The 14,721-nt window shown below is 35.4% G+C and overlaps 2 protein-coding genes across 2 annotated transcripts; both read left to right on the top strand.

The window, feature by feature from the left end:
* The first annotated feature begins 1,054 nt into the window (after positions 1-1,054).
* Positions 1,055-7,301, top strand: LOC126819523 (gastrula zinc finger protein XlCGF57.1). The gene is made up of 2 exons (XM_050547652.2): positions 1,055-1,179; positions 3,972-7,301. Exons 1-2 carry the CDS (start codon positions 1,177-1,179, stop codon positions 5,217-5,219), a joined length of 1,251 nt encoding a protein of 416 aa, XP_050403609.1. The 5' UTR covers positions 1,055-1,176; the 3' UTR covers positions 5,220-7,301.
* A 521-nt stretch (positions 7,302-7,822) lies between these two features.
* On the top strand, positions 7,823-12,867 carry LOC126819546 (zinc finger protein 239). Its single transcript, XM_050547678.1, has 2 exons — positions 7,823-8,080; positions 9,287-12,867. Exons 1-2 carry the CDS (start codon positions 8,078-8,080, stop codon positions 10,274-10,276), a joined length of 993 nt encoding a protein of 330 aa, XP_050403635.1. The 5' UTR covers positions 7,823-8,077; the 3' UTR covers positions 10,277-12,867.
* Positions 12,868-14,721: the final 1,854 nt, after the last annotated feature.

The following is a 14,721-nucleotide window of genomic DNA, read 5'->3' as shown; positions in this document are numbered from 1 at the left end:
AGGGTCGCCTGCCAACCTCGTGGGTTTTCCCCGGGTCCTCCGGTTTCCTCCCACTGCTAAAGACCCCTACGCGCAAGCGAATTATTGAAATAAAATTAAACCATGTATTAGTCCCGAAAAGACCTAGTTTGTGTCGAGTGGATGTTAAACCCCATTTCTCCCTCTCTCTCTAAAATGTGCCAGAACTGGACACTTCAGAGGAAGTGCTCTATTGGAGCCGTGTGCTTTGTTTACCTAGAGGGTAAAACTTTTAAAATTAGCGACTGATATTCCAAACTAACCTATTTAAGCACAGAAATACGAATAATGTCATTCACTTGAAATACTCTTTTTTTTAAAGAAGATAAACGACGTGGGGCATTAAACTAATCCTATCACAAACGTTGTATCCATCGAATAATTTTCATATCACGTCAATCAACAAACAATACGAGGCTACTTTTTTTTAAAAAAACCCCAACAAACATCGGTAAACTTACCTCGGTCGTGATCAGTCAACCAAGCTAGTTGATTATTGGGTAAATAAAAACAACCGATGAGTAAAACTTATTTATTCCATAACCATTAGTAATGTATTATAAGGTCCATGGCTTAAAGGAGCTAAATCGCTATTCTTTGGCACCTAGAAATGGACACAAATGGCTCGCAACCAAACAAGGCTAGCGCTTATCCCAACCCTAACCCTGACCTACAATCTCGCCAACAACCACGTGCCCTAACCTTATTTACACCTCCGTGACCTTGACTAAAATTGAGCTGGCCTTAACAGATAGATTCAACCATAGATCTTGCCGTATGAACAAAGGTCACTTCCGGAGTAGCGTTGTATCCTGATTTTAGACGACGGATTGAACAACTGTATGAATTCATAAATGAATACAGACCGTATAGCACAGCAGAAACAAAATCCACACAATAATATAGCCCACTTTTCTTTCTTTTTGTTCTATTTTACTTCACGGTCTATTTATGTAAATGTTATTTGTGAGATACTCGGGTTGGGTGGATCTATGTCTATAATAATGTTATATGTCGTAAACCGGAAACCGTCCCAGTTTTGGAAAAGAAAGAAGGTGAAAGAAGATGCTATAAAAGAATGTTTTACAGGGCTTAATTGTTTATATTTTGGTGTTTTATTCCACACAAACTGACAAACAGTGGCATGCCTCCGGACTGATGGTAGGCGTTTTGAAAATATAGTCAGTTGCATAACAAACATTAGTTCAGCTCTGAACGTAGTAGGTATCATTGGTAATTGGCTGATCGGGACCATGGCTGATTGGGACCTGGCTGACTGGGACCAGATTTGTGGCTGATTGGGACCAGATTTTTGGCTGACTGGGACCAGATTTTTGGCTGATTGGGACCACGACAAGGCTCATTCGGACCATTACTTAAATGACGCGAGTATTTAAAATATGTTTGCATATTTTTGATAATAAGACAACTATGACAATAAATAGTGTAATTAGTCACAAATAATAGTGTAATTAGTGAATGACGGCTTCAATACAAATGAGCTAAATCACAGAGAAGATGCTTTACATTCTTGGCTGATTGGGACCAGATTCTTGGCTGATTCGGACCAGTAATTTTCATGTAGTCATATAGTACACTTTCCTAGATATCACCTACCTGTTTACTTGTGTTAAAATTGAGTCTATAAATCGATTATGATTTTTTCTTTACAAGGTAGGATTAACATTTTGACTGCTTTTATATACATCATATTTGAAATAATCGATTACCATTGCTACTGTATTGCTGGTATTAATTTTCAAATTTGTATGGTTTAAACATTATTTCTATAACATAATTACACACACGTCTATATGTATAATGGATTCGGATTTCCGTTATGCTACTGTATTGCTAGTATTAGTTTTCAAATTTGTATGACTTATTGAAATTAGCATAAATTGGTTTAAACAGTATTTCTACGTATAATTACACACAATATATAGGCTATAATGGATTCCGAAACAAGCTATGAAATTTATAAAATAAAATAAAAATGGTCTGTTTAAATTGCATAAAACGTATGATAATTTACATAAGATTAATGAGATAATCTCTGTTAATATAGTAACTGTGCCATAAAAAAATGGAATATAAACATAAATAACATAGGCCTACATAAAAGCACATAATTATAGTCACGCTATATCCTAGATAAAACTCCTTTAAACTTAATTCAATATCAAAACCTCAGTTTCTAATATTTTTTATCGTGTGGTCCAAATCAGCCTAGTGGTGGTCCCAGTCAGCCTGGAATGTGGTCCCAATCAGCTTTGACTTTTGGCCCAATCAGCCATGGTCCCAATCAGCTTGGTTCCGTATCATTACACGTTCAGGAACCGCCCTAATGAATCCTTGTCGAAAAAGTATCCCCCAGTCAATTTTACTAGGCGACTTTTTACTGCTATACGGTCGTGTGTCAGTCTCTATGAATGCCTGAACAGTTTAGTGAGAAAATAAGACCTTGCTTACCTCGCTAGAGTCGGTACATGTGCAACACAAATGCATGACCACTCGGACCAAAGACCACTCGGACCAAGACCACTCGGACCAAACAAAAAGACTACTCGGACCATACAAAAAGACTACTCGGACCAAACAAAAAGACCACTCGGACCAATAATAAAGTTTTGTTTTAATAAATTGTGTTTGTTTTAATTTGACAACTAATAAATAGATAACGAAAATAACAAAAATAGATTAAAACATATAATTGAACAACGAAATGTACATAACAACAAAAGTGTGTCTTTTTTTCTGTTGAAAGTAAATGCTGTTTTGAACCTCTTTGAGCCTGCACAGAACATAGTTGATAATATTTTAGAAGAGCAAGGTGATAGGAGTGGTCTTCCAACATAAATTGATTGGGCCGAGAGGCAACATAAATATTGATCTAAGTGGTCTTCCAACATAAATTGATTGGTCCGAGAGGCAACATAAATTGATTGGTCCGAGTGATCTTCCAACATAAATTGATTGGTCCGAGTGGTCTTTTGGGTTGGTCCGAGTGGTCTCCCTTTTCGTCCGACTGGTCTTGGTCCGAGTGGTCTTTGATCTGAGTGGTCCGGGAGCCGTGCAACACAGCATGCTGTTAAATATATGTCCCCCATCTGCTAGACGGCTTGGCAGAAGCCATTGAAATATAAATATAGGGTAACGCACAAATTTATGTAACTCGGCCATATAAGACGAAACAAAATTTAGGTAAGCAGGTGAAACAAAATTTGAATTGGGCGATACGTTCATATGTTATTGGTCGACTCTCTTCCACACAGTATTTGTCATCTCGTCCACACCGGTATTTGTTGACTCGTTCACAAGATATTGGTTGACTCATCCACATGGTATTGGCCGACTCACTCACATGGTATTGGTCGACTTTTTTGAACGATATTGGTTGACTCATCCACATGATATTGGTTGACTCATCCATATGGTATTGGTTGACTTGTCCAAAGGTATTGGTTATGTTAATGTGTTTCAGGTTGTATCAACGATTAGTCTGGAGCGATACGTATTCATAGTTTTCAGTACGGTTATATTATACTGTTACAAGTTACATTTTCTTGGCCGGTTATCACTTTTATATAGAACAGGAAACTAATGTTATAACGTTTATGTGTTACAGGAAACGAATGATGTTAAAACTTTTATATACCACAGGAATCTAATGATGTTGTAAATTTTATATATTACAGAAAACTAATGATGTTACAACTTTTATATATTACAGGAAACTAATGATCTTGTAACTTTTATATACATGTATATTACACAAAACTAAGGTGTAATAACTTTCATATATAACAGGGAAATAATGATGTTGTAACTTTTATATATTACAAGACACTAATGATGTTACAACTTTTATATATTACAGGAAACTAAAGATGTTATAATAACTTTTATATATTACAAGACACTAATGATGTTACAACTTTTATATATTACAGGAAACTAAAGATGTTAAAACTTTTCACCAGTGTTGTGTATGTAATCTGATATTTAAAAAATATGACGACTTAGAAAATCACAATAAAATACATGTTAAAGATGAAAAACCTGTAGATCAAAATGAAAGTTGTCAAGAGAGAGAAGAGAAAACTGATGATATAGATGAATATTGTCATGTTCATTTTAATCAGGGTAAAACTGAAGATGAAGAAACTGAAACTGATTTGATGAAACACAGCAAATCACATGTCACACAAGAAAAGAGAGACAGGAAAACGACTTCTAAAAAAAACATGGATCCAAATATACAAGACAGGGCTTGTTTTAAATGTGATGTTTGTGGTAAATCATTTAATAAACGACGGCATTTACAGAGACACATTAGAACCCACACAGGCGAGAAACCATTTGAATGTGATGTTTGTAGTAAATCATTTACTGATGCGAGTAACCTATACAAACACAGAAAGATTCACACAGGAGAACGACCTTACGCATGTCATGTTTGCGGCAAGGCTTTCAGTCAGGCAGTTGGTCTACAGCGACATACCAGAACCCACACGGGGGAAAAACCTTTTAAGTGTGACATTTGTGATAAATCTTTTGCCCAGCTCGGTGGTCTGCAGACGCATATAAAAACTCACAGCGGCGATAAACAATATCAGTGCGGAGTTTGTTATAAATTGTTTCACGACAAAGGTAATTTTTTAAGACACATGCGGATCCACACGGGTGAAAAGCCTTATAAATGTGATGTTTGTAGTAAATCATTTACTCAGAGTGGAACTCTACAGACACACATGAAAAGTCACGCTAGGAAGGTGCAATGTGAATGTGAGTTTTGTGGTAAATCATTTTGTCATACAAGTCGTCTAGAGCAACACAAATGTAGGGAGAAGGAGTTTAGGTGTGAGGTTTGCGATAAATCGTTTACACGGAACAGTAATCTACAGCAACATATGAGAACTCATCTAGAAGATAATCCCTTTCAGTGCTACATCTGTGGTAAATCGTTCGGTCAAAATGGAAGCCTTCAGAAACATTTGAAACTTCATTCAGGAGAAAAACCGTTCACGTGCGACATTTGTTTTAAATTGTTTAACAGCCGTGGTAATCTTCAGAGACATATTAGAACCCATTCTGGGGAAAAACCATTTATTTGTGATGTTTGTGGGAAGTCGTTCACTAGAAATGATAATTTAGTAGAACATATCAGATCTCACAGTGCAGAAAAAACTTTCAAGTAAATATAGTGATCACATTGGCATGGGTCAGGGGAAGTGGTCCCAGGCATACGCTTTTGATCATAAGTTCTATTGATGGGACAGGTGCTATGGGTTCGATCCCAAGCTGGTATGTGATGGGGGATAAGGTCATATGTCCAACTTCATTGGTTTCCTCGAGTGATCCGGTTTGTTCTCACTGCAAGCTAATTATTGACATGAAATTGTATCAAATGTTAGTCCCTTTTTGTAAGGAGAGAGAGAGAGAAATGGGGTTTAGCATGCACTTGATACAAGCTAAGTTATTTCCGGACTAACATATGGTTTGATTTTATTTAAGGAAACCGTAGAAAACCCATGAGGTTGGACAGGCTACCCTACTCCTTGTCACGTACAAGCAGGGAGTTGAAACCATGCCACTTGACTGAGATGCAATAAACTACTAGACCTCCCAACCCGAGTGGTTGTTAAACCAACACATGATCATGTTCAACAACCATGAAACTATATGAAATGGGGTTTAACATCCTACTTTTCTGCACTGACTGGGATATCAAATCAGGTACTGGTATTTATCAGAAATAATTACGATTTGATAGGCTTATTTCTAGTGCTAGTTAATAAACAAAATGGATGGGAGGAAAAACCAAGGTCCTTATGTAGACGTTGATATGCTTGATAATGACAAGAGGACACTTGTTGAAACGTTGCACTATTAAAGTTGCTAGTGATTGTTATCCATAAAGTTGTGTTGTGTTTTTTCAATGCCCAGGGCAGTCAGAGCTGATCAGTAGGACATTAAACCCTATTTCACTTCATTTCAATCAGTATTTCTTGTTTTATGTCGTATTTGTTTATGATAATGACCCAGAAGGCTTTGTGTAATAAGCAACGGCACCATTGTGTAATATTCCACCTGAAGCTTAAAATATAAAATTCTAAATGTGAGTTTTGTTTAAATTAACTAGAATACAAATTTCAAATTTCAGTTGGAGAAATTCTTAAGACCACTAATGCTTAGTTACAATGTAGTAAGGAGGACATCTTGGGTTTAATCCCCAAGTTGACCATGCCAATAAACTCCCTATTTTCCTGTTTAGTTTCATCTTGTCAGTGATGGAAGACGAAGGGTCTTGCATGAATAGTGCATAAGTGTTCAGATGGTATATATAAAACCACAAAGTGTCCGTAGATTTACCCAATAACTGCTTCAATTACCCAAAACAACCTGTAACTTAAGATAGTTGGAATTTTAAAGTAATGTTTTAAGCCAAGAAATGTCATTGATTTAACATTAAATTTAGGTGATAATTACCAGTCTGTATACTAAAGCTTGAGAAAATTACCAGTCCATATACTATAGTTTGAGATACATGTACATGTAATTACCAGTCTGTATACTGTAGTTTTAGATAATTACCAGTCTGTATACTATTGTTTGAGATAATTACCAGTCCGTATACTATAGTTTGAGATACATGTAATTACCAGTCTGTATACCATAGTTTGAGATAATTACCTGTCTGTATACTATAGTTTTAGATAATTACCAGTCTGTATACTATAGTTTGATGATAATTACCAGTCTTTATACTATAGTTTGAGATTACAGAAATATAATACGTTTATCCATCGCCCGTCATAGGTCAATCAAGCTTTTTGGAGTAAATAAAAAAAACATTAAAACATCCGATAAGTAGGCTAAGGCTTATTTATTCCATACAATTAATGTGTGTACGAGCCAACTATTAGTTGTGTAACCCAATCTGATTAAAATACAGATCTATATTTCGTTTCGTCTTTTATACTTTCATGAGGATCTGACTGGTAGTAGTGGAAGGTCACGTCAGAAATCATACGAGGGGCTTTTGACAATAATGACGTTAGACATATAATTAACCAATCAGTGTTGATGTTTCTAGTGGGTTACCCACTTCAAATAAATACACCTACAACATCTTCATTGAGTCTGTGCAGAAATCAAAACAGTTATTAGGGGTCGTATGTATTGTACGTTTAAAATAGATTAGTTTTGTGGGAGGATTTAATGCAAAATATAAGTAAATACAACTGTTTTGGGGATGAATTCTGATTTTCTGAAAGTAATTCCGGTGATTTTTTGTGTTTAAAGCAAAATATTATTAAATAGGAAGATCTTAAGTGCAATTTCCGATATTTTGAAAGTGAATTCCGGTGTTTATATGTTTTCAAAGTGAATTCCAGTGGTTTTTGGTGTTTTAAGTAATTCATTATTAATATTAAGGAATTATGTGGAGTTTTTTTTTTATCAGAATATATTTAAATTTAGAGTGAAGCAAAGTAGCCATTAGGGGATAAAACCTATTGATATTCTGCATCCCATGACCTTCCATTCCTTATCTACATGTATGCTGCCCCCTTCCTTTGCCAAAAGTCTTGCCTACTAGGGTTGCAGGTCTAATTTCGTAGGTTTTATACTGGTCCCCCCCCCCTCCTCGCTGCTAAAGACCTAATTGATTAATGAAATCAAAATGTACCCTATTTGAGTCCAAGTGTGTGAGCGCTAAATATGTTCATTGATTGTGAGTTAACCGGGATGGGGGATCCACGTCCTAAACCAATATTCAACCACCATTGTACAATTTACCGGAAGTGAATTTCAATGAAAGCAGAAACAATTTAACGGACGTTTTAATGTCTACAATATCAGCCTGTGTGAAATATGACTTCACGTTGGAAGCAGAGATTTAGTAATCCCTGCTTTTCGCACAAAATACGATTTTAAACTAAACAAAGCATGCCTGACTAAATTAACAAAGTTGCCAGCCCCATTTACAATTTACCCTTGTTTTATACAATAATAAACTCCAGTTCAGCTAGGATAAACATTACCAACAAAAGAAATGGTAAGTTGTGTTCACTGCTGATTTTTCGATCTTCAAGTGAACTTAACCCCATCTCTCTCTCTCTCTCTCTCTCTCTCTCTCTCTCTCTCTCTCTCATGTAAACATTGCACTGGCCATCAATCAAATGATCAACTGTGACATCACATGTAGAAGTCATTTGAACTTATAAAGGTCAGTCATCTTACACAGAGTTAGGGTCCCTATAATTGAGCCCTGGACATCAGATGAAGCACCATTTAGGTAAAGCGGTCCCGTTAGAGATATAAGACTGTCTTAGAAAAGCTGATTATGGGAATGATATTTCGAATAAATGTTGAAAGCAGTGTCTTCCTTTTTATCGTGTGTGCTGCGTCATAAAGCCTGTCATTGAGTCAACTGGCGTGGTTTCGAATCCCCAGTTGTATGTGACAAGGAGTAGGGTCGCCTGTCCAACCTCGTGGGTTTTCTCCGGGTCCCCCGGTTTCTTCCCACTGCTAAAGACCCCTACGCACAAGCGAATTATTGAAATAAAATTGAACCATGTTAGTCCTGAAATGACCTAGTTTGTGTCGAGTGGACATTAAACCCCATTTCTCTTTCTCTCTTTCTTTTTATGTTATTTACTATTTTTTATTGATGAATGAATAGCAATAAATAATGTTTTGCTCCTGATATTATAAATGGGAGATGGAAGGGGGTCGGGGGTGACAGAGAGAGTGAGCATAAGAGAGAGGGGCAGGGGGAGTGAGACAGAGAGATATTGAGAGATATACATGGAGGGGAGTGAGAGAGCAAGCAAGAGAGTGTGAGGGACAGAGGAGAAGAGGAGAAAGAGACAGCACTCTTTAAATGGCATTTGAACATAATATACATGTACAGGTAACACTACAATAGTGTACTCACTGCTTGGTAAAATAATACCTATAAGAGTATTGAAATGTTGTATGTACATGTAATAAACTAAGAAGTACATGTAGTAAATCCATAAAGTTGTGTTTTCATGAATGATAACACTAGTATAACCACTTATGTTTGACAACCGTCAAGATGGCTAAGAATATGACAATAGATATTGGATGAACTGAATAGTCAGTAGAGATGAGGCAATCATAAGGTATCAGCCAATAATTGTGTTATCGGTGACATCAGTATTTGCTCATTGTCATCATCCTTGTGATTAAATATCTCAGGAAATTAATGATGTTATATAACTTTTATATATTACAGGAAACTAAAGATGTTATAACTTTTCATCAGTGTCTTGTATGTGAAGAAATTTTTCAACAATATAATGATTTAGAGCTACACAATAAAATACATGTTAAAGAAGAGAAAACTGCTGATATAAATGAATATTGTCATGTTAAAAGAGAGAAAACTGATGATGTAGATGAATATTGTCATGTTAAAGAAGCGAAAATTGATAATGTAGATGGATATTATATTAACAAAGACAAAACTGATGACATAGATGAATATTGTCATGTTAAAGATGAGAAAACCGAAGATGTTCAAACATGCTATCAGTGTAATTTGTGTGATGCAGAATTCAGATTAGAAACTGATTTAGAAAAACACTGTGAAATACATGTTAAAGACGAAGATTCTGTTTTACAGCATGGTAAAAATTGGGAGAAGAGTTTTAACCAGTATAATGAAACAGAGATACAAAAACAAATAGGCTCTAAAAAACGCATGATACATGTGCATGTTTGTGGAGTTTGTAGTAAATCATTTATTAGAAAGTCGAGTCTACAGAAGCACATGAGAATTCACACGGGAGAAAAACCCTATCCCTGTGGAGTCTGTGGAAAATTATTCTCCATTTTCAGCAATCTAAAACAGCACATGAAAATTCACACCCATGAAAAAAACTTTAAATGTGATGTGTGTGGGAAATCATTTATTACAAAAAGTGTAGTGAAAAAACACAGAAGAACTCATACACGAGAAAAGCCCTATAAATGTGATGTTTGTAGTAAATCATTTATACAGAGTAGTCATTTGCAACAACATAAGAAAATACATTCTGGGGTAAAACCATATAAATGTGATGTTTGTAGTAGAGAATTTACTGTTTTCACCAATCTTCAATCTCATGAAAGAATTCATACCGGCGAAAAACCATTTAAGTGTGATTTTTGTGGTAAAACTTTCGGTCAGGGTAGTAATCTAAAAGCACATACAAAGATTCATACCGTAAAGAAACCTTTGTAATGTATCTTGTTGATGGAGAAGGGGAGATAACTCTGGAACAGAAGGTTGCTGAGTGCTGTATATCGACAGGATTCATCCTCTCATGACCTCATTGCTTCAACCTTTGTAATGTATCTCGTTGATGGAGAAGGGGAGATAACTCTGGAATTAAAGGTTGCTGAGTGCTGTATATCGATAGGATTCATCCTCTCATGACCTCATTGCTTCACACCAAATTTGAAAGAAATCTGTTAAGATCTGTAGTGTGTGTTCCAGTAGACATACGTGTATGTGGCATTAACACAGGGTTCCATTCGACAGGTGTCTTGTGGTGATTGAGCTTTTACAGTTGCAGCACCCATACTATGAAACAAACTCCCAGCATTTGTAAAGGAAGCCATAACATCAGAGTCCTTTAAATCATGCTTGAAGATTCACTTATTTAATTGTGAATGCCAAACTTGACAGTGTGCTTAGCACCATAGTTCTGGATGAGAGGCACTATACAGTCCTAGGACTAACTAGAAATTAGGCAGATTTCTTCTAGTTTAGGAATGTGACTTCAATTGAACGTAGAAATAAACAAATTTAATAACAATTTAATATAATGAAAATAAAATTGATTCAATTATTCAAAGATTACATAATATAATAATAAGCTTATTTAATTAGATGTAATATCTACAGCATCTTGTCTAAGCCACGGTATACAAATATCAGGTTCTATGAGATTTTCAATTCAAATTGAAATTGAATAAGAGAAACTAATCAAATTAAATATAGAAAGAAACAAATTTAATAACAATTTAGTATAATAATAAAAAATTGGATTCAAACATTACATAAAATAATAATAATAAGCTTATTTAATGAGATGTAATATCTACAGCACCTTTAAGAGTATAACTCATTAAGTAATTATCAGAAAATCATTAGAATTTGTTTCGCCCATGTTGATGTTTAGTATACAAAATATTTAATACCATGGATTTAGGTGTTCGTGTCAAGACCTTAAAATCTGAATATCAATCCAAAGTCAATCTAAACAATTATGTAAAGGCGTAAACGAGGTGTATAAATATAAAATCAATCGGATGATACATGTAACTATCTGGCAGTAATTATCGGAAATCATTGAAAATCAATAGGCTTCTTTGTCTGATGACCTTAACTTTAGCCTCTAGAGCGTCCACAATATTTTTCAAAGTGATAAAGGGCCATAACTCTGGCAGTAATTATCGGAAATCAATAGACTTCTTCGTCCTGTGACCTGAACACTGTGTATAAATTTAAAGTCAATTGGATATTAACTTTACTTCTAAAGGAACCACAACCTTGTATTACATACTTTAACGCTATTTGCGTACAGGGAACGAACATTGTGTCTGGCAATTTTGGTCCAATTTTCACGAAATTCGAACTGTTATATTTTCAAACAGTTTTTTTAAATCAAATAAAAACTGTGACTTCTAGAGGGTCCATAAGCTAAATTTACAGTCCGATACATGCCACCTATATTTCAAGTTTCAACAATATCAAATAAAAAACGTGACCTGTAGAGTCTCCACAATATGGACAGGGGCAATTCGGTCAATATTCGTAAAAAAAAAGTGTTAAGCTGTTATCAATCAACCTCATCATCGATAATAAATATGTTTTATATAAAAAGAGCTTTTTATTTTTGAAATTAAAATGTTGTCATTTGATACGCCCAATGGCAGGTTTATAGCTGTCAACTCTTATCTAATAATAATGCTACTCAAGATGGACATGTTGTTTTGATTAGCATTCCAGGCAATTAAAATTCAGTGAACCCGACCAAACCCAAACATCCAAAATTTAGCTCTTTTTTCTAGTTAGTCCTAGGACTGTATATTAATTTATTAGTATTATTTTGAACTCTGTAATAAAAACAAAGATAAACAACAAATCCGTGCCAGAGTCTGAATTTATGCCTGACAATATCTGTGAATTTTGACTTATTTGCAGGGTTGATTAGTGATAACATCTGTGACCTTTGACTTATTTACTCGGTTAGTTAGTGATAATATCTGTGACCTTTTGACATATTTGCTGGGTTGATTAGTGATAATATCTGTGTCTTTAACACTGGGAGGAAATCAGAGGTTGTCATGTACAAGCGGGGTATAAAAACCATGCCACTTGACTCAATGACAGATCTTGTGAGAGAAAGAGAGAAATGGGGTTCAACATCCTCTTGATGTACGGTTGTATGTGACAAGGAGTAGGGTCGCCTGTCCAACCTCGTGGGTTTTCTCCGGGTCCTCCGGTTTCCTCCCACTGCTAAAGACCCCTACGCGCAAGCGAATTATTGAAATAAAATTAAACCATATGTTAGTCCCGAAATGACCTAGTTTGTGTCGAGTGGACGTTAAACCCCATTTCTCTCTCTCTCTCATTCAGTCTCCCACTGGACAAAACAGAAATCAAGTTGCTGATGATGATCCATGATAATAATAACTTTTATTTGAGAATCGTTTGGAGGTCTTGTGTACACATTGGCGTGCACAAAAAAAAAACCTTCAGCTGTCCGGGAAAAGTTTCCTCATGGCACAATGTATGGTGTATGCTCGTTTTCATTAGCCCAGTCGGAGCAGTTATATTTAATTTTTGTTTGTTCATCTGGTAATAAAATAGTTTTAAGGATAATTGCAATCTTTATTTATTACGGGTAGAATTTTTATCAATATTTTAATATGCCCACATTGAAATGTGGACGTATATTGCCGTCGCCCCCGTCCGTCGTCCACAATTTCTTGTGAACGCTCTAACGCCAAAAGTTATCCAATTGTTTTGAAATTTATGTATGTTGTTTACATTTGTGAGATGAAGAATCCTATTTAATTTCAATAATTTCCGGTTATTACTTCTAGAGTTATGGCCCTTGTTTCACTTTGTTGAACCTTGTGAATGCTCTAATGCCAAAAGTTAACATACGATCTTTGTGAAATTTATATGCAATATTTAAGTTTGTGAAACGAAGAAGTCTATTGAATTTCAACAATTTATGTTTACTACATCTAGAGTTATGGCCCTTGTCTCACTTTAGTGAACCTTGTGAACGTCAAAAGTTATCATCCGATCTTTCTGATATTTATATGCATTATTTAGATTATTGAAACCAAGAAGTCTATTGAATTTCAGCAATTAACATTTATTACGTCTAGAGTTATGGCCCTTGTTTCACTTTATTGGTCCTTGTGAACGCTCTAACGTCAAAAGTTATCATTCGATCTTTCTGAAAATTATATGCATTATTTAAATTATTGAGACGAAGAAGCCTATTGAATTTCAGCAATTTCCGTTTATTATGTCTAGAGTTATGGCCCTTGTTTCACTTTATTGATCCTTGTGAACGCTCTAACGCCAAAAGTTACCACCTGATCTTTGTGAAATTTATATGCATGATTTAAATTAGTGAAACGAAAAAGCCTATAGTATTTCAGCAATTTACAATAATTACTTCTAGAGTTATTGCCCATGTTTCACTTTGTTAAATCTTGTGAACACTCTAATGACAACAGTTATCATCCGATATGTATGAAATTTATATGCATCATTTAAATTTGTGAAACAGGTCTATTGAATTTTAGCAATTTCCGTCAATAATTTCTAGAGTTATGGCGATAGTGAACGTTTGAATGACAAAAGTGATCATGTGACCTGTATGAAATTTATATGCATTATTTAAATTAGTAAAACGAAAAAGCCTGTCAAATTTCAACAATTTCTGTAGATTACTTCCAGAGTTGAGACCCTTGTTTCAGTTTGTAGAACCTTGTAAACCCCCAAACGACAAAATTTATAATCTGATCTGTATGGAACTGTCTTGTAAAGGCCCCCAATTACCTACAAAGGAATAAATATGCGACAACCCTTGTCGACCACTCGGACGATTTAGCTGCTGTGGGCGTATGTTTTGTTGCCTGGCAACCTATCTTTACCTATACTCGAACCCCATTTGCTCACATGATAGCTGTATCAAAAATCTTTTGACGCCAATTACCTTGGTTATCGAGCAACTGAATTTAATTCCAATACATTGAACATTGTGACATCAATCACATTGGTTATCAAGCATCTGAATCCCGATCCCAAATATTTAAAACATTCACTTGAATACATTGAACTATAACCGTGTTTATATGACAAATTTTAAGTGTGCCAGGCACAGCACGTTAATTTTTTGTTGTGTAAACACAGAAGCGTGCTGTACTGAGTACTCTGCCAATTTGGCCCACTGAAGTGAGGTGGTCTCAGTACGGTGCCAGACATGGCACGATTAAATTTGGTAGTGTAAACTCTATCCGGTCTGAGAACCGTTTTCGGTACAGATTACTGCGCAATGCGCCAAATGAACCTTGACCTTTTTTCCTGTGAACTGTGACAGCTGTCATCAGTTCTGTCAAAATGGCTGCCCAAACTAAATCAACCACCATAATTAT

The sequence above is a fragment of the Patella vulgata genome, chromosome 4, assembly GCF_932274485.2.
Source record: "Patella vulgata chromosome 4, xgPatVulg1.2, whole genome shotgun sequence".
Taxonomy (NCBI): Eukaryota; Metazoa; Mollusca; class Gastropoda; family Patellidae; genus Patella; species Patella vulgata.
Note: the sequence above shows the minus strand (reverse complement) of the source record. Positions and strands in the feature narration are given on the sequence as shown.